This window comes from Oncorhynchus tshawytscha, linkage group LG04, assembly GCF_018296145.1.
Source record: "Oncorhynchus tshawytscha isolate Ot180627B linkage group LG04, Otsh_v2.0, whole genome shotgun sequence".
Lineage (NCBI taxonomy): Eukaryota > Metazoa > Chordata > Actinopteri > Salmoniformes > Salmonidae > Oncorhynchus > Oncorhynchus tshawytscha.
In genome coordinates this window covers 70,958,651-70,979,555 of record NC_056432.1, presented here as the reverse complement: position 1 = coordinate 70,979,555, position 20,905 = coordinate 70,958,651, and the positions used below count along the sequence as shown (strand labels likewise).

Here is a 20,905-nt window from a genome sequence, read left to right as displayed (position 1 = left end):
CGAAGCATACTCCTGGGCTACAATATCCGGACCCACGACCGGTCTATCGATGTCACCGCATGAAGAGGCATAAACAGACTCACCCCATCGCGATGCCCCCCAAAGGCTAACTTTCTAGCCCTTGCTATCTCCTTGCTTGCTAATTCGGCCTGCTAACTGCTAGCTTGTTTAGCCCCGGTCCACTAACTGCTACCTTGTTTAGCCCCGGCCTACTAACTGTTAGCTTGTTAGTACAGGCCTGCTAACCGTCTGAATCGCCGCGTCCCAAACACTCACTGGACCCATATTTACTTTCAATCTCTTTTCGATTTTTAATTTGTTTATACCTTCCGGTAACCTGCCTCACCCAATGTGATACGGAATCGCTATTATTTTTAATTTTTAGAACACACTCAAGAACCTCCAGAAGCTAACCAGCTAACTAGCTACAAGCTATTTAGTCATTGTTAGCCACTGCTAGCGGCTTTTACCTTACCTGGATAATACTCGCCAGTCCAGCTCCCCTGCCCCATCCACCGCTGCCCCCTGGACACTGATCACTTGGCTACATAGCTGATGCATGCTGGACTGTCCATTAATCACGGTACTCCATTCTGCTTGTTTATGTTTTATCTGTCGGCTCTAGCTGCACTCAGGCTCTGTGTGTAGTTAATCCGACCCCTCCCTGCCTAGTCATCGCCATTTTACCTGCTGTTGTTGTGCTAGCTGATTAGCTGTTGTTGTCTCACCTACTGTTTTAGCTACTGTTTTAGCTAGCTCTCCCAATTCAACACCTGTGATTACTGTATGCCTCGCTGTATGTCTCTCTCAAATGTCAATATGCCTTGTATACTGTTGTTCAGGTTAGTTATAATTGTTTTAGTTTACAATGGAGCCCCTAGTTCCACTCTTCATACCCCTGATACCTCCTTTGTCCCACCTCCCACACATGCGGTGACCTCACCCATTACAACCAGCATGTCCAGAGATACAACCTCTCTCATCATCACCCAGTGCCTGGGCTTACCTCCGCTGTACCCACACCCCACCATACCCCTGTCTGCGCATTATGCCCTGAATATATTCTACCATGCCCAGAAATCTGCTCCTTTTATTCTCTGTCCCCAACGCTCTAGGCGACCAGTTTTGATAGCCTTTAGCCGCACCCTCATTCTACTCCTCCTCTGTTCCGCGGGTGATGTGGAGGTAAACCCAGGCCCTGCATGTCCCCAGGCACCCTCATTTGTTGACTTCTGTGATCGAAAAGCCTTGGTTTCATGCATGTCAACATCAGAAGCCTCCTCCCTAAGTTTGTTTTACTCACTGCTTTAGCACACTCTGCTAACCCTGATGTCCTTGCCGTGTCTGAATCCTGGCTCAGGAAGGCCACCAAGAATTCTGAGATTTCCATACCCAACTATAACATTTTCCGTCAAGATAGAACTGCCAAAGGGGGAGGAGTTGCAGTCTACTGCAGAGATAGCCTGCAAAGTAATGTCATACTTTCCAGGTCCATACCCAAACAGTTCGAACTACTAATTTTGAAAATTACTCTCTCCAGAAATAAGTCTCTCACTGTTGCCGCCTGCTACCGACCCCCCTCAGCTCCCAGCTGTGCCCTGGACACCATTTGTGAATTGATCGCCCCCCATCTAGCTTCAGAGTTTGTTCTGTTAGGTGACCTAAACTGGGATATGCTTAACACCTCGGCAGTCCTACAATCTAAGCTAGATGCCCTCAATCTCACACAAATCATCAAGGAACCCACCAGGTACAACCTTAAATCTGTAAACAAGGGCACCCTCATAGACGTCATCCTGACCAACTGGCCCTCCAAATACACCTCTGCTGTCTTCAACCAGGATCTCAGCGATCACTGCCTCATTGCCTGTATCCGCTACGGAGCCGCTGTCAAACGACCACCCCTCATCACTGTCAAACGCTCCCTAAAACACTTCTGTGAGCAGGCCTTTCTAATCGACCTGGCCCGGGTATCCTGGAAGGACATTGACCTCATCCCGTCAGTTGAGGATGCCTGGTCATTCTTTAAAAGTAACTTCCTCACCATTTTAGATAAGCATGCTCCGTTCAAAAAATGCAGAACTAAGAACAGATACAGCCCTTGGTTCACTCCAGACCTGACTGCCCTCGACCAGCACAAAAATATCCTGTGGCGGACTGCAATAGCATCGAATAGTCCCCGCGATATGCAACTGTTCAGGGAAGTCAGGAACCAATACACGCAGTCAGTCAGGAAAGCTAAGGCCAGCTTCTTCAGGCAGAAGTTTACATCCTGTAGCTCCAACTCCAAAAAGTTCTGGGACACTGTGAAGTCCATGGAGAACAAGAGCACCTCCTCCCAGCTGCCCACTGCACTGAGGCTAGGTAACACGGTCACCACTGATAAATCCATGATTATCGAAAACTTCAACAAGCATTTCTCAACAGCTGGCCATGCCTTACGCCTGGCTATTCAAACCTCAGCCAACAGCTCCACCCCCCCCCGCAGATACTCGCCCAAGCCTCTCCAGGTTCTCCTTTACCCAAATCCAGATAGCAGATGTTCTGAAAGAGCTGCAAAACCTGGACCCGTACAAATCAGCTGGGCTTGACAATCTGGACCCTCTATTTCTGGAACTATCCGCCGCCATTGTCGCAACCCCTATTACCAGCCTGTTCAACCTCTCTTTCATATCGTCTGAGATCCCCAAGGATTGGAAAGCTGCCGCAGTCATCCCCCTCTTCAAAGGGGGAGACACCCTGGACCCAAACTGTTACAGACCTATATCCATCCTGCCCTGCCTATCTAAGGTCTTCGAAAGCCAAGTCAACAAACAGGTCACTGACCATCTCGAATCCCACCGTACCTTCTCCGCTGTGCAATCGGGTTTCCGAGCCGGTCACGGGTGCACCTCAGCCACGCTCAAGGTACTAAACGATATCATAACCGCCATCGATAAAAGACAGTACTGTGCAGCCGTCTTCATCGACCTTGCCAAGGCGTTCGACTCTGTCAATCACCATATTCTTATCGGCAGACTCAGTAGCCTCGGTTTTTCGGATGACTGCCTTGCCTGGTTCACCAATTACTTTGCAGACAGAGTTCAGTGTGTCAAATCGGAGGGCATGCTGTCCGGTCCTTTGGCAGTCTCTATGGGGGTGCCACAGGGTTCAATCCTCGGGCCGACTCTTTTCTCTGTATATATCAATGATGTTGCTCTTGCTGCGGGCAATTCCCTGATCCACCTCTATGCAGACGACACCATTCTATATACTTCCGGCCCGTCCTTGGACACTGTGCTATCTAACCTCCAGACGAGCTTCAATGCCATACAACACTCCTTCCGTGGCCTCCAACTGCTCTTAAACGCTAGTAAAACCAAATGCATGCTTTTCAACCGTTCGCTGCCTGCACCCGCACGCCTGACCAGCATCACCACCCTGGATGGTTCCGACCTTGAATATGTGGACAATTATAAGTACCTAGGTGTCTGGCTAGACTGTAAACTCTCCTTCCAGACTCATATCAAACATCTCCAATCGAAAATCAAATCAAGAATCGGCTTTCTATTCCGCAACAAAGCCTCCTTCACTCACGCCGCCAAACTTACCCTAGTAAAACTGACTATCCTACCGATCCTCGACTTCGGCGATGTCATCTACAAAATTGCTTCCAACACTCTACTCAGCAAACTGGATGCAGTTTATCACAGTGCCATCCGTTTTGTCACTAAAGCACCTTATACCACCCACCACTGCGACTTGTATGCTCTAGTCGGCTGGCCCTCGCTACATATTCGTCGCCAGACCCACTGGCTCCAGGTCATCTACAAGTCCATGCTAGGTAAAGCTCCGCCTTATCTCAGTTCACTGGTCACGATGGCAACACCCATCCGTAGCACGCGCTCCAGCAGGTGTATCTCACTGATCATCCCTAAAGCCAACACCTCATTTGGCCGCCTTTCGTTCCAGTTCTCTGCTGCCTGTGACTGGAACGAATTGCAAAAATCGCTGAAGTTGGAGACTTTTATCTCCCTCACCAACTTCAAACATCTGCTGTCTGAGCAGTTAACCGATCGCTGCAGCTGTACATAGTCTATCGGTAAATAGCCCACCCATTTTTACCTACCTCATCCCCATACTGTTTTTATTTATTTACTTTTCTGCTCTTTTGCACACCAATATCTCTACCTGTACATGACCATCTGATCATTTATCACTCCAGTGTTATTAATCTGCAAAATTGTAATTATTCGCCTACCTCCTCATGCCTTTTGCACACAATGTATATAGACTCCCTTTTTTTTCTACTGTGTTATTGACTTGTTAATTGTTTACTCCATGTGTAACTCTGTGTTGTCTGTTCACACTGCTATGCTTTATCTTGGCCAGGTCGCAGTTGCAAATGAGAACTTGTTCTCAACTAGCCTACCTGGTTAAATAAAGGTGAAATAAATAAAATAAAAAATTCTACCCAGTAGAGAGAGAGGTAAGTCCATCCATTTACAAAGGTCAACCTCCACCTTTTGCAACAAACTGGCCAGATTGAGTTTATAGAGGTTGTTCAGATTACCATCCACCATTATGCCCAAATATGTGAAGCCCATAGGTGACCATCTAAAAGGAAACTTGTGCTTGATGGTAAGATGGTCAAAGACAGACAACGGTAAGATTTCGCTTTTATCAAAATTGACCTTATATCCAGAGAAAGAACTATAACACTGTAGTAGGATCTGCAAGTGAGAGAGGGAGTGTTCTGGGTTTGTTAGAAATAAGATAAGGTTGTCCGCAAATAGTGATAATTTATGGGTATGGGGGCCCACCTCAAAGCCATGTATGTCAGGGCACGTTCTAATAGCCTCAGCCAATGGTTCGATGGCGAGGGCAAAGAGGTGGGGGCTAATTGGGCAACCTTGTCTGTTCCCCCCTATAAAGAGGGAAAGAGGAGGAAGTAATCCCATTGGTAGCAATCCTAGCTTTAGGAGATTTGTAGAGTGATTTTTATCAAATTTACAAACACGGTACCTAAACCAAACTTTTCCAAGACGTGAAAGAGGTATGGCCATTCAACCCTATCAAAGGCCTTTTCAGCGTCGAGGGAGACTGCGTCACTAGGTATTTTGTTTTTGTTAGCAAGGTGAATTATATCAAAGTTTGCAGTTTGCACCATGCCAGGACAGAATGTATGATTAAAGGGTTGTCTGTGATGGTTTTTATATATTTTCTGTCCCATTTGTAAAACAATTCTGCCCCAGAGTCATCATTTACCTCAAGCTTTTCAATGTTCAACCATAAGGGAGAGGGACCATTGTCAAACCTCTGAGCCAGAAACCTGAAAACATATGCCCCTGCACCAAAACAAACGTGCCAGAGGGATCAGAGATGGTGTTGTTGACGCAGAAGGGGATGTGTCTACTTATCAAAATTGCAGTCCTTCTTGCTTTGGAGTTAAAAGAGGATGCAAAAACTTGTCCTACCCTTTCCCTCTTCAATTTCTTGTGTTCACTGACTGTAAGATGTGTTTCTTGTAAAAACACAATGTCAGCCTTTAATTTCTTAAGGTATGTATAGACTCTTTTCCTTTTAATCTGGCTGTTAAGACCTTTTACGTTGAATGTGACATATTTTAGTGGAATAAGCATAGGTTGGGTTTCAAATATGTAACTGGATAGAAATCTATCATATGCAGATAATTAGGAAATGTTTCAACTTTGGTTTGAGCACAAAAGTGACCTGTGTGTCTCTTTAGGAAGGAAACAATAAACATAGAAAAAAGGAAGAAAAAACTAATAAAAATCCCACCCACCCCGATTGTCAGACTAAAACAACAATCCCAACAATCAAACATGAATACACTTGAAGAGATACGTTGCTGCTCGCTTTCCATCTTGCTCTTACAAGCTAAACCTTGGCCTAAACTAAAACCTGCGAGCTCTCTGAGTTGAAAACAAACGCTGTGAATAGATATTTATGGCTGAATATTTACTGCCCACGGCAAGGGCTGCTTGAGTCTCTTTTCGAAAGATTAACATAAATGAGGGGGAAAGCAGTGGGCCTAAGCCCACTTATTGCTTCGCCCAGTGGATATGGACTAAACCAAAATATGCTCTCCTGTAAATGTAATAGAACTCACCCCGGAAAGATACAGTTAGTTGAAAATGTACAAATCAATTATAGTGACCGGGAGATACCAGCAGTTCAGTATAATAGAAATATAAGAGAAAACAAACAAACTGCATTTTATCCCCCAGAGAGACCGTCCTGGCTCAGACGTTGCTCAGTTCTTTGAGAAAAGTGTGCACTTCTCCCGGTGTGTTGAAGAGATGGCTTCGGCCTTTGTACTGAACTTTCATCCGCGCAGGGTGGATGAGGTAGCCGGTGATGTTCTTCTCCTTCAGTGCTTTGGCGGCAGGTCTGAACTGCTTGCGACGTCTGGCGAGATCCGCGCTCATATCTGGGAAAAGGCTGAACCTCTTTCCATCGATGGTGATGTCCCCTTTGGCTCTTGTGAGTTGCAGTATCTTCTCTCTGTCTTGGAAACGGAGGAACCTGATCAGGACGGCTCGTGGGGGCTCATCTGGCCGGGGTTTCGGCGCTGATGTTCTGTGGGCGCGTTCGATTTCCAGCGGCTTGGTGAAGTTGATTATGCCTAGGACCTCCGGGATCAATTGAGTGAAGAAACGGACCGGGTCACAGCCCTCGCTGTCCTTTTTCAATCCCACCACACAGATATTACTACGTCTACTCTGGTTCTCCATCTGATCTACCTTGTTTTTGAGGTAGGCATTGTCCTTTTGCAGTTGTATCAACACCTGGTCATGTCTAGCGATGGTATCTTCAACTGTGCTAATGCGCAACTCTGCCTCAGTCGTTCTCAAAAGGAGATCATTCATGGAGGATTTCAGGTCGTCAATGGAAGAATGGAGTTCAGCCGATTTCTTATCAATTTTCATAGAAAGACCTCTGTTACCATCCTGAATTTCCCGGAGGAGAGTAGCCAGCATGTCGGCAGGCTCGCAAGAGGCTGCTGAGAGCAACAGTCTGGAACTGTCGTCTGAGTTATGAGGGCTAATGCTAATCTTGCTAGCTGTAGCGTTATCATTATCTTGGGAATCAACAACGTTTTGGTCGTCCTTCTTGCCTCTCGGTCGGAGGTCCATGGCTCTTTGGGAAGGTAAGTACTTGACAATTTATCAACCGATGTTAGAATATTGTTTCAACGTTGTTATTTAGGTAAAAATAGAATAACTTTGAAGAGCTCGGTTCAGCTCCGCGGCATCACATGCTCCCAAGTTCTCCTTTTTTTCTAAGCATACTGTATTTGCTTTCCAGATGTTACAATTAAAAGTGTTTTTACGCGCAGCCAACAGTATTTTTATAGCTGTGCATCTTTCAATAAGTCAATGAAAAAAAACTATTTCATCAAGCTGTAGCAGGTATTTAAAAGAAATGGCATAATTTTCAGACAACTGATATTCTGTCTAAATTTCATCTAATATTTAATGTGCTTCAGTGGTGGTTGGTGAAGTGTAAAATGAGTGAGGAGGTTTATAATTTTTTATGAGCATGGCCATATTTCTATTACAGCGTATTGGATAACTCATTCATATTCCATTCACCCAGCTCAATGTACCATTGATAGGTTTAGGCTACTACATGATACTCAAATGCTCTCTATTCCCATCATGAGGTTGCTACAACCTAGCCTATGAATTAAAGTTTACAACATAGGTCACAGGTTGAGAGAAAAATGTGAGTAATCAAGGTGACAGTGACACATTCAATAACGCCTTGCACACGCTTGCATCTCGCTGATCTAGGGTGTAATCATTAGTCCAACAGTTGCAAACGAAAGTTTCTATTGGACAAATTCATGTACGTTTATCCCCATTTCCCCTTTTTTCTACAATCAGCTGTCTGTGACCATGCAAAAAAAACTTCATATCATAAGCGCTAACTGCTACACACAGCCTATATCATTGTCACCATATTAGTTAACATCTCATATTCAACATAGCTACTAAAACTAAGGTGTTTAGTAAACCTGCTACAATCATGCAGTACAGTGTACAGTCAGCAAGCAGTTTAGCAGTTACACTGGTGGGCCCAGGTGGCAATAAGTTAATAAAAACAAAAGCTTATCTTGACATGGAAGAGTTCCAGTGTTGGATAGCCATAGCCAGCTAGCTAACATAGCATCCCTGTATGTTTGAGCCGGGTGTTTGAGTAGACTAAACTAGCTAGCTGCATTCACTAACTAGGTGAAAGTGAAAAAAATACAACTACATTTCTCTCTTTCTCTTGCTTCTTCATTTTTAAAGAATTGATTTGTTAAAAACTGTTTAACTATTGTTTTCCTCTCTCTTTGTGTCAACTACCTACCAGATTTTATGCACTGCAGTGCTAGCTAGCTGTAGCTTATGCTTTCAGTACTACATTTATTCCCTGATCCTTTGATTGGGTGAACAATATGTCCATTCATGCTTCAAGAGTTCTGATAGGTTGGACGACATCCTCCGGAAGTTGTCATAATTACTGTGTAAGTCTATGGAAGGGGGTGAGAACCATGAGCCTCCTAGGTTTTGTGTTGAAGTCAATGTACCCAGAGGAGGTCGGAAACTTGTCCTTCGGCTACATAATGGTGTTACTCTACAGAGTGCTGTTGAGGCTACTGTGGACCTTCATTGCAATTCAGTGTGTTTTAATCAATTATTTGGTGATGTGAATATGTTTAGTAGTTTTATCTAAAAAGGAGAACTTTAATGTTCCACTATTTTTATTTGTATGAAATTCACTGGAGATGATGGTTCTCCTCTGAGGAGCCTCCACGGATGTGCTTTCATGTTCTGTTTTTCTCACATGCCTTTTAATGTTGGTGATGTTAATGACTGTAGTAAGGGAAAGCATGTACAGGTGAAACTCCAGTATACCTTTTTGTACTTATGGTTGTGTGCACAGAAATAAATACAGACCAGAGCCTATGGCTGTGTTTAAGTGTAGCCTAATCACCATCACTGTACTCCAAGGCTCACATTATGAATATCTTGGCTTTCCCTGCCTGCAGAAGATCCGAATGAACCAAAACAACTGCAGTTGTTAGGATCTGTCAGGATATTCTGGCAATTCCCTGTGCTGCTGGATCAAAATGAAGACGTATGCTCTGTCCTCTCAGTCCATTAAAACAGGAAATAGATGACAGCAGGAAGGCCTTCTCTCTCCTCATCTGTCTCTATAGGGCTCAGTGCCGTCTCTCTCCTCATCTGTCTCTATAGGGCTCAGTGCCGTCTCTCTCCTCTGTCTCTATAGGGCTCAGTGCCGTGTCTCTCTCCTCATCTGTCTCTATAGGGCTCAGTGACGTCTCTCTCCTCATCTGTCTCTAGGCTCAGTGACGTCTCTCTCCTCATCTGTCTCGAAAGGGCTCAGTGCCGTGTCTCTCTCCTCATCTGTCTCTATAGGGCTCAGTGCCGTGTCTCTCTCCTCATCTGTCTCTATAGGGCTCAGTGCCGTCTCTCTCCTCATCTGTCTCTATAGGGCTCAGTGCCGTCTCTCTCCTCATCTGTCTCTATAGGGCTCAGTGCCGTCCCTCTCCTCATCTGTCTCTATAGGGCTCAGTGCCGTGTCTCTCTCCTCATTTGTCTCTATAGGGCTCAGTGCCGTCTCTCTCTCCTCATCTGTCTCTATAGGGCTCAGTGCCGTCTCTCTCCTCTGTCTCTATAGGGCTCATCTGTCTCTATAGGGCTCAGTGCTCTCTCCTCTGTCTCTATAGGGCTCAGTCTCTATAGGGCTCAGTGCTCTTTCCTCATCTGTCTCTATACGGCTCAGTGCCGTCTCTCTCCTCATCTGTCTCTATAGGGATCAGTGCCGACTCCTCATCTGTCTCTATAGGGCTCAGTGCCGTCTCTCTCCTTATCAGTCTCTATAGGGCTCAGTGCCGTGTCTCTCTCCTCATCTGTCTCTATAGGGCTCAGTGCCGTCTCTCTCCTCATCTGTCTCTATAGGGCTCAGTGCCGTCTCTCTCCTCATCTGTCTCTATAGGGCTCAGTGCCGTCTCTCTCCTCATCTGTCTCTATAGGGCTCAGTGCCGTCTCTCTCCTTATCAGTCTCTATAGGACTCAGTGCCGTCTCTCCCTCATCTGTCTCTATAGGGCTCAGTGCCGTCTCTCTCCTCTGTCTCTATAGGGCTCAGTGCCGTCTCTTTCCTCATCTGTCTCTATACGGCTCAGTGCCGTCTCTCTCCTCATCTGTCTCTATAGGGATCAGTGCCGACTCCTCATCTGTCTCTATAGGGCTCAGTGCCGTCTCTCTGCTCATCTGTCTCTATAGGACTCAGTGCCGACTCCTCATCTGTCTCTATAGGGCTCAGTGCCAACTCTCTCCTCATCTGTCTCTATAGGGCTCAGTGCAGTCTCTATCCTCATCTGTCTCTATAGGACTCAGCTCAGCTCCACTAGGGCTACTGCTGCTTCATATAACTACTTCCTTTAAACAAACAGCTTCTGACCAGAATCAAACTCCCAACCCCGGCGTTACAACTACCATGCTCTACTAACTGAGCCACACGTGATCATGGGTTACTAACACGGGTTCATCTGGGTGCTGATGTCTGCCATGTCATGGACACCACAGCATGTGTGGCGTAATAGAGAGAAGCGTTGAAGAAACAACACATTTGACCTGAACATCCATTTCAACACAATAATACTTGAATATATAATAAAATATGTTTTGGTGAAATGATAATGGCAATGATATGAACTACATTATCAGGCAGAGAAATATGCAAGACTGGAAGTCAATACCCTTTGAATATAATGTTGATGAGAGTTGTGTAAATGTGATGGCCCGTTTGGCTCACATGCCGACTAGACCAAGCATGCGCGTGCGTCTGTCCGTCCGCCATCAGAATATCAGGTTGAAATATCAACATGAACTCTGAACCAGCTATATTAATTTGGGGACAGGTCGAAACACATGAAACATTCATGGACATTTAGCTCGCTAGCTTGATGTTGCTAGCTAATTTGTCCTCGGATACAAACATTGGGTTTTATTTTACCTGAAATGCACAAGGTACTTTTTTTCTGGATCTTTGTAGAATTTTGACCCATTTTGAGTCTACTCCAACAGTTAATCCACAGATGAAATGGGAAACATGGTTAGTTTCTAGTAATCTCTCCTCTCTTCTTCTTTTTCTGTGGACTTTATATTAACACCACCAACTGGAATGGAGTGTGGACCTCAGTTCATCTTTCAATCACCGACGTGGGTATATGCTCCTAAAAAACCAATGAGGAGATGGGAGTTCTATTTTAGCGACTGGCTACGCAGACGCTCGTTGAAGCACGCGAGCAGTTTGAACGAAATGATCGAATAACATGCATGTGTAAATGTATTTTGCAACGCTTGCGCACGTAACGCAGGCGATGTGGTCATCATGTCAGTCAGATCAGAGAAACATGTCTCTCTCCCTGTTTAGCTTGTGTCCTCAGAGCCTTCAGCAGCACACAAACTACAAGCCCCTAAAAGTAAAATCTGCAGTAAAACACAGCCAGGCTTTTTTTCTAGCCCTCTAGGTGAACACGTTCATGGGAAGAGAGCAAGTCTGTTAGTCTTGGCTGCTCTAGTCAAGCAAAGACTGATACAAGCACACATTCCAATCAGAAGGGGATGGAGTGTCTCCTCTCTTTAGTTGGCTCTGTGCTTTGTTTGCAATTACTGGCTATTCTTGCCCACTTCAATCTCAAACAGCGATTTTAAGGGTGCACCGTAATTACAATCTAGAGACCGTGCTCTGTAATTTCTTTAATTCTACCTTTTAAAGTTTTGTGCTCTCTAAATTGATGGGAAAACAATGGAGTGAGATTGAAGGTTTCTTTTAAACAAGCCCAGATCTCCTGTCCAACTAGCCTGAATGATTCAGAAATATTTCTGCCGTTTCTGTGACAACCAAAGACATTTGTCTTCTGTTGTGAGACTTCAGGGACCATTCTCGTTTGGAGCTGTGACCTCATGATTACTGTATTTCCATTCATTTGTATGAAAAGAGAGATAGGTGCTGGATTAACAGAGCAGAGCCCAGAGCACAGATGAGTCCCTCACACAGCACAGCCCTTTCTCGCCTTGGTTGTTGTACTTTATGCTCTGGTGTTTACTCACACTGTTAGGAATCCAGTGAAGTCATCCATCTGATATCTGATATGGCACTCCCATGGCTGAGATTAAGCTCCATATTTGTCATGGTTTTGGCCAAATATGCACAGAGGACATTGACCCACTTACACTCTCAAGGTCTCAAATTCAAGCGTGAGTGTTTTGGGTAACGCTATATTTCACATAACTAATTTTCTTATTACTGCAATATATTAACAGTAAGTAATGAATTGTTGTGATTTATATATATATGTATATATGTACACGGCTACAAGTATACCCTCACTCAAACAATCACAAAGACTTCAATCTGTTGGATGCTGATGTATTGTCCATGTTACGGCTGGGGAGTTTCATGTGTTGTATCCTGTCTGTCTATCAGGCGTGTGGGCGGTCCGAGGGTGACGATGACTGCCAACAAAAGTTCCAAGGCTGCACCCCGAGCAAGAGGGGCTAATGTGCCCCGGGACATCCCCGACAGGTCAGTGACATCCCCACCAGCCTCTAGGCCAGGGGGAGGGGGGGGGGTGGATGGAAAGGAGATGGCTCTCAACATGCACTATGATGTCAGTAATAACCAGTGCAGGTGCTCATATCCTTTATTGCCTCAGAGGACATTTTCCTCAGGTAATAAATATATTTTTGTAAATCTGTACCGTGGGATCCCACTATGTGTCTGTGTTGAGTGACACACTGCATACAGTAGGTGACAGGGCTCATCATCCCACAGTTGTTAGCGTTATTCAATTATTAATAAGGAAGTACTGATTGTATTCTGCAGTATTCTGTCTGCCTTTTCTCTAGAGCTACAGGGATAGGACTAGTAGTATCTGCTTTTGTAAGCCATCCTCTACATTCTGGAATAGGGCCCCATTCAACAATAAACTCTTTGTGGTCTGAGCAGAGGCTTGTTTGAGTTACCATGTTGAGAGATGACATCTTCCTCTTGGAACAGAGAAACAAACAGGACTCGTAATGAAAGTGCTGGCTATAGACTGTTCTGTTTTGTGATCAGTCTTTCCCTTCAACACTATATATACACACACTGTGTCCACTGAAACTAGGCTTAGAGTGAAGATTTAAGATCTACAGGAACTGGCATCAACTGGCATGGAGTGCTTACATCGGACTCACAGGGGTGCAACTGCAAGCCTTTACCATCTGCTACTTGGTGTGTAGTCTGTCAGGATGTTAGTTTACCTAGTGCTACATGTCCTTGTATAACACAGCAGTCAGTGGCTATGGCTCTGACATGTTTTAGTTGGATCTCTTATGTGAATAACCTTGAGAAAGGCTGCCAGTTGGAAGCTAGCTACAGCCCTGGCTGGTACATTGAGCCAGTGTGAAAACACCATAGCCTGTGAGGAGTTTAAACATGACTATCACTGACAGATATATTTTTTAAGAGAAATATATTTTGTGCTGAGTAGTTGTTTTTCTGTGATCTCACCATTTCTCCTGAGTTAGACACACTCTTAGAAAAAAAGGTGCTATCTAGAACCTAAAAAGGTTATTCTGCTGTCGCTATAGGATAATCCTTTGAAGAACCCTTTTTGGTTCCAGGTAGAACCCTTTTGGGTTCCATGTAGGACCCTTTCCACAGAGTATTCTACATGAAACCCAAAAGGGTTCTACTTGGAACCAAAAACTGTTCTCCCTGGAACCAGAAAGGGTTCTCCTATGGGGACACCTGAAGAACTCCTTTGGAACTCTTTATTTTAAGAGTGTAGTTAGCCCTGGTCTCCTTATGATAATCTACTCAGGTTACATCAAGTGTTTGAATCTAATAATTGTACCCCAACGCTCATCTAACGATCCCAGTCGAGATGAAGACAGTTCTCTAGAAACAATAACACTCCCTATCTCTGTTACCTTCAACACTCTACACAGTTCATTATGTTTCGATAATTTTTACTGATTAAAAATTGCACAAAGTTATGATGATTTAAGAGAAGAAACTGTCATTTATACACAGAGAGAGCACCGTTATATACTTGCCCCCAACTTCCCACAAGTCGCTAACCCCCCAAAAAAAAAAGAATGATTCTGTCGGTAAATCACTTGACAGGAAAGAATTCTGAGAAGACAACTTCTCATAAGATCAGGGAGGGGTGCAGCTGGGCTTTGATGGGCACTTCTTTTAATAGAAAAGATTATTGCTGAGAAAATAAATGAAGTCACTGGAAAGCTGGATATAAATCTATAAAAAGGTCAAAGGAAATGAAATAAAACCCATTAATGAGAGGAAGAGGAGGTGTGTCTTGAGGGTGAAGCTCAAAGTGAAATGGAGCGGATGTTAATGGCTTCTCTCTTTTTTTCTTTTTGAAAATCTATCTATTTATCTGGGTTACTGGAAGCCCTCCTGTTGTGGCCCGGTCTATCAACAGAACAGGAAGTGACCTGTGATTGATATGATGTGCCCTGGCTGGAGGACAGTGGGTCCAGGACCCAGAAGCCAGTCCCTAATTGGCACCCAGCTCAGTACATGTGTGGCCGCCACAGTTGAAGCTGCCCAGCGCCAGAGCCAGGCTTGTTTTAACTGGCCCAGTCCTGACCACCAGAACACCCTCACAGACCCCAACCACAACGCAGCTATCCGTACTGGAGAATTCTGCACTTGATGTTTTCCTTTTGTGTGAAAAGGAACTTACAGGGGCTTAATACTGCAGTCAAACCAGCTTTTTATGACTCTTGGAGTAATCTTGGCCAAGGCGTGCCTAAGGGGGTATTTTTGAATGTGTGCTGTTATTCTACCGGCTGATTGCACTTAAATTTGGGTATAATGGTCTGATGGCTGGATATGGGGTGTTTGAATCGATATATTACACAAGGTCTGTTGCTATTTGAAATACATCTACAGTGATTTTACACTGGGGCATTTTTGATCACAATGTTATGGCTGCTGCTAGGTCAAACAAGAACCAGACTGAATTTAGACTAAACTCAAATATAAATGCAACATGCAACAATTTCAATGATTTTACTGAGTTACAGTTCATATAAGGAAATCAGTCAATTGAAATAATTATTTTAGGTCCTAATCTATGGATTTCATCTATGGGCAGGGGTGTAGCCATGGTTGGGCCTGGGAGGGCATAGGCCCGCCCACTTGGGAGCCAGGTGTAACGCAGGTCAGCTAATGTTGAATACTTGTTTTCATGTTTCAGGTAAGACCCAAATGCAGACTGTGTTGAAGTAACAATGTTTATTACAGCAACAGGGGCAGGCAAATGACAGGTCAAGGCAGGCAGGGGTCGATAATCCAGAGTAGTAGCAAAGACACAGGACGGAAGGCAAGCTCAGGGTCAAGGGCAGGCAGCGTAGTCGGGCAGGCGGGCTCAGAGACAGGACAAGCAAGGGTCAGTCAAAACCAGGGGGGCGAGAAAAAGCGAGACTGGGAAAAGCAGGAGCTGAGAAAACCACTGGTTGACTTGACAAACAAGACGAACTGGCAATGGACAAACAGAGAACACAGGTATATATACACAGGGAATAATGGGGAAGATGGGCGACACCTGGAGGTGGGTGGAGACAATCACAATGACAAGTGAAACAGATCAGGGCGTGACAATTGTTACTAGTGAGATTCCAGCAACCAATCAAATTATATTATATTGTGATATGTTTAAAAGCTTACAGCTATTACAAATCATCTGTCAGAAGCTGCATGACGAGCAGTTTATTTTGAGCCAATCAAAACTCAATATTCTCTCTTAGTCCCTCTCCTAACCACACGCTCTACACTAGTTGGCTCCAACATGTTGAAAAGGAGCTAGAAAGGAACGTGAAGAGCTACTGCCATTCTATGGAAGAAAAACTATGTTTCAAATCGAAGTGAGAAGTTGTACAAAATTGAACTAAACTGAACTGAACTGAACTAACACTTACTTATCTATCTGAACGCACTGTGAAGGAGTTGTAGGAAAGATTGACCCCGGGATTTGGTTACGTTTAATAAGGAGAACAAGCCGCTAGCGATTAGACTAGCTAAGCTATTGCTAGCGTTTTGTGCGTGTTCATACTGAACCTAGCATACGCACAAGCCGTTAACATTTAGGCTAGCTCAGCTATCGATTAATTTAAATAGCAAACATTAGTGATCATGCTAATCCTGCATGGTGAACTATTTTCGTTTTCATACTTTTATAAAATGTGATTAGCTATTATCATAATCCATGTTGGTACACAGTTATGTTTTAGATTACTTTATAAGAAATGGTGTATAGGTGTAAGCACTAGTACTTTCCATTTGCCCAGGCTAGTCTATTGTTCAGTCCACGTGAGCCTGGTGCTGTAGTTGTGTAAAGTCCTTTGCATTGCCCAGGCTAGATTATTGTTTAGTTCACTTGAGCCTGGTGCTGTAGTTGTGTAAAGTCCTTTGCATTGCCCAGGCTAGATTATTGTTTAGTTCACTTGAGCCTGGTGCTGTAGTTAAAGTGTAAAGCATTTTGACTACGTTTTATTTTATTGTTCCTGTAAGAGATTAAAGCTAAGAGCTATATTAATGTTTATATGAAAGGTACTCATGTTATATATATTGTGTGATCATGTTTGTAAAACAGGCCAGATTTTTTGAGTATGGATTCAGTTCCACCAAGGATGGCGAGCCGCCCGAACTCAGGACATCCATGAGAAAATTTGCATGCAAAGAGGTATTTTTCCTTTTCCTTGGAGGACACTGAATTTGCACTGACATACAACGGTCTGGTAGGACTCTTTGTTGCAAGACACCATTGCACCATACACTGCAGTGGGACTGTCATAAGCATATGCCACATTTAAACACCTTACAGTGTTTTTTGATATGCAGTCACTCACATTTGATTCCATCTCATAGTGGTTTATAAATCAGTATTTGTGAATTGGGTTGTGTTTTTCTGCGGATTCGGATGTGGAGGTCCTGGGTTGGCATGGTTGAACGTGGTCTGCAGGGTTGAGGTTGGTTGGACTTACTACCAAATTCTCGAAAATGATGTTGGAGGTGGCTTATGGTAGAGAAATTAACATTACATTATCTGGCAACAGCTCTTGTGGACATTCCTACAGTCAGCATGCCAAATGCACACTCCCTCAAAACATCTGTGGCATTGTGTTGTGTGACAACTGCACATTTTAGAGTGGCCTTTTATTTCCCCCAGCACAGGGTGCACCTGTGTAATGATCATGCTGTTTAATCAGATTCTTGATATGCTACACCTGTCAGGTGGATGGATTAAATTGGCAAAGTAGAAATGCTCACTGACAGGGATGTAAACACATATGTACACAAAATGTGAGAGAAATACGTTTTTTGTGCATATGGAACATTTCTGGGATCTTTTATTTCTGATCATGAAACATGGGACCAACACTTTACATTGTGTTTATATTTTTTGTTCAGTATATAATGTGCATTTGGAGCAATACTGTGGATATATACCGTACAGTTTGATTTAAAGGCCATTAGCAATAATGTTTCCCCAGCAGGAGCTTATTGTTGAACATTGATCCATCAAAATGCTTTCTAGATATATTCTTATAAATTAATGTGGCAAAACCATCAAAACTACATGTAAATTAATTACAGTTGATTAATTAGAGTTGATCAATGGGGTTCAACCTTGAGAATGTTGGTTACTAAAACTCATCCGTCCTTGCTATTTTCACCCTTGTTTGGTCTTTATCCATTTGCTTTCCCTTGAAACCATATTGCATATGTTTCCATTTTAAACACACTGGATAATTGGACATAACTTTGGACTTTTACCACAGTCAACTGGAACGTGATCTAGCTAGCACTATTCTATAAAACGATGATGTATGAATAGCTTCATCCAGGACACAGCTCATTATGGTCCTGGACTAGACTTAAACCGTGTCCAGGAAACTGAACCCTGAGTCCAACCCCCAGGTCCAAACCAGGCATGTGGGGCCAGTTTCACTCCTTTCTACCTCATTATGAGAAACCAAGCAGTTTCAACTGGAGAAGTTAGATACAGTAGACCCTCAGAGCTAATCTGTAGTGATCTGGTTCTCATACATACTGTACACCCCTATGGCATTGTTCCTACATGCTGATTGATGGTTTGGGTTAATCTGTCAAGTTCCACTGGTTTACTCACTTACCAGCAGCCATTTTAGTGGAGTATCATACACTGCCTTCAGAAAGTATTCACACCCCTTGACTTTTTTCACATTTTGGTGTGTTACTGCCTGAATTTAAAACATATTAAATTTAGATTGTTTTTGCCACTTGCCTACACACAATACCCCATGATGTCAAAGTGGATTGATCTTTTCAGAAATGTTTACAAATTAATTAAAAATGAAAATCTGAAATGTCTTGAGTCAATAAGTATTCAACCCTTTTGTTATGGCAAGCTTACGGCAAGTAATAAGTTCAGGAGTAAAAATGCACTTGATAAGTTGCATGGACTCACTCTGTGTGCAATAATAGTGTTTAACATGATTTTTTAATGACTACCTCACCTCTGTACCCCACACATACAATTATTTGTAAGGTCCCTCAGTCGAGCAGTGAATTTCAAACACATTCAACCACAAAGACCAGGGAGGTTTTCCAATGCTTCGCAAAATAAGGTCACCTATTGGTACCTGGGGACAAATTAAAAAAGCAGACATTGAATATCCTTTTGCGCATGGTAAAGTTATTAATTAGACATTGGATGGTGTATCAATACACCCAGTCACTACAAAGATACAGGCTTCCTTCCTTCCTAAACTCTATTACCGGAGAGGAAGGAAACCGCCCAGGGATTTCACCAACTTTAAAATAGTTACAGATTTCAATGGCTGTGATAGGAGAAAACTGAGGATGGATCAACAACATTGTAGTTACTTCACAAAACAAACCTAATTTACAGAGTGAAAAGAAGGAAGCCTGTACAGAATAAAAAATATTCCAAAACATGCATCCTGTTTGCAACAAGGCACTAAAATAATACTGCAAAAAATGTGGCAAAGCAATTGCCTTTTTTTGCCCTGAATACTTATTATGTTTGGGTCAAATCCAACACAACACATTGCTGAGTACCACTCTCCATATTTTCAAGCATAGTGGTGGCTGCATCATGTTATGGGTATGCTTGTAATCGTTACAGACTGGGAAGTTTTTCAGGATAAAAAAGAAACGGAGTGGAGCTTAAGTACAAGCAAAATCCTAGAGGAAAACCTGGTTTAGTCTGCTTTCAGTCAGACACTGGGAGATTAATTCATCTTTCAGCAGGACAACAACCTAAAACACAAGGCCAAATCTACGCTGGAGTTGCTTACCAAGAAAACCGTGAATGTTCCTGAGTGGCCAAGTTACAGTTTTGACTTACATTTTCTTGAAAATCTATGGCAACACCTGAAAATGGTTGTCTAGCAATGATCAACAACCAGTTTGACAGAGCTTGAAGAATTTTGTAAATAATAATGTGCAAATGTTGCATAATCCAAGTGTGGAAATCTCTTAGAGACTTACCCAGAAAGACTACAGCTGTAATCACTGCTAAAGGTGCTTCTACAAAGTATTGACTCAGGGGTGTGAATACCTATGTAAATGAGATATTTGCATAAATGTCTAAAAACATGTTTTCACTTTGTCATTATGGGGTATTGTGGATAGGAAAAAACATCTATGTAATCCATTTGGAATTCAGGCTGTAACACAACAAAATGTGGAATAAGTCAAGGGGTATGAATACTTTCTGAAGGCACTGTAATTGATAGACTTATTGTCCCTCATATTGTTATTTGTTCTATAATAGGCCTACCCTACACTCTTAGAACCCTTTCCACAGAGAGTACTACATGGAACCCAAAAAGGTTTTACCTAGAACCAAAAAGGTTCTACCTGGCACCGAAAAGGGTTCTCCTATGGGACAGCTGAAGAACCCTGTTTTCTAAGAGTGTATGTTGAGTATGGGAAATTGAAATCTTTTGACCTTCATAGGTGTACAGTTCAGTAATGCTATTGAACTGGCTCCATTTCATTTATTATATTTACGTTATGGCTTAATCAAGCTTTAAAGGGCTTTCTTTAGTTAATACCTAACTTTTCCTATCTTGCTACTTTCTTCACTTCGTTGGGCTGTTACTATAATGACCAAACCTTTCCTGCTTTCCAAACAGATTGGTTGCCTATGTATAGGTGTGTTCTACTGGATTTGAACCTGTAATGCTTGTTTAGAATTTAGAATGAACCATTTGAATTGTTTGAGAAGGAGGCAGGCCACTTGAACATAGCAGTTTGTCAGGAGGAGTTAGGTCACTGACACAGTGAGTCAGAGTCAGACAGTCGGTGATCAGGTGATCAGGTGCTGTACAGCTCTCTCCCCAGTAGTCCCCACCCTCGTGTGGAAGAGCGAGCCCAGAGGTGTGAAGAGATCTGTCCCAACCTGCACCTCGGATCACAGCCCTCACTTCCTCCTCCCAGCCTAGCCCAGCTCAGCTCACACTTGTTATTCTAACCGTTGCTAGCTGTGACATCAGATTCCCACCACCGCCTTGGGTTTCGCAAGCCTCAGTCAGGAGCCAAGTCCAGAAAGTTCCCAAAGTCTTCTGAGTGGGGTAGAAACGGAAGAGTCAGAGATGGGTGAGAAAGAGTGTGTTTCTCTCTGTGAAAAGCCCAAATGAGGTCGTCAGCAGGGTGTTTTATCCACATTGCTCAGCATTGAGCAGCAGTAGCGTTGTGTGAGCGGCGGTGTGAGGTGAACAATGGACCAGTCTGTAATGAGCCAGGGGCCGGGCCGGTGTCCACTCTGTGAGGCTGTTAGCTGTTAGCATCAGGAAA

At 43.5% G+C, this 20,905-nt stretch overlaps 1 protein-coding gene across 2 annotated transcripts in view; it reads left to right on the top strand.

Annotated features, from left to right (window-relative positions):
• dennd2b (DENN domain containing 2B) overlaps positions 1 to 20,905 on the top strand; it is an 84,320-nt gene that overhangs the window by 20,402 nt on the left and 43,013 nt on the right. For both annotated transcript variants that reach the window (XM_042321170.1, XM_042321169.1), the window contains exon 2: positions 12,512 to 12,610. In XM_042321170.1, coding sequence (XP_042177104.1) covers positions 12,537 to 12,610 — 74 coding nt within the window. In that variant the 5' untranslated portion in view covers positions 12,512 to 12,536. The remainder of the gene's footprint in view (positions 1 to 12,511; positions 12,611 to 20,905) is intronic.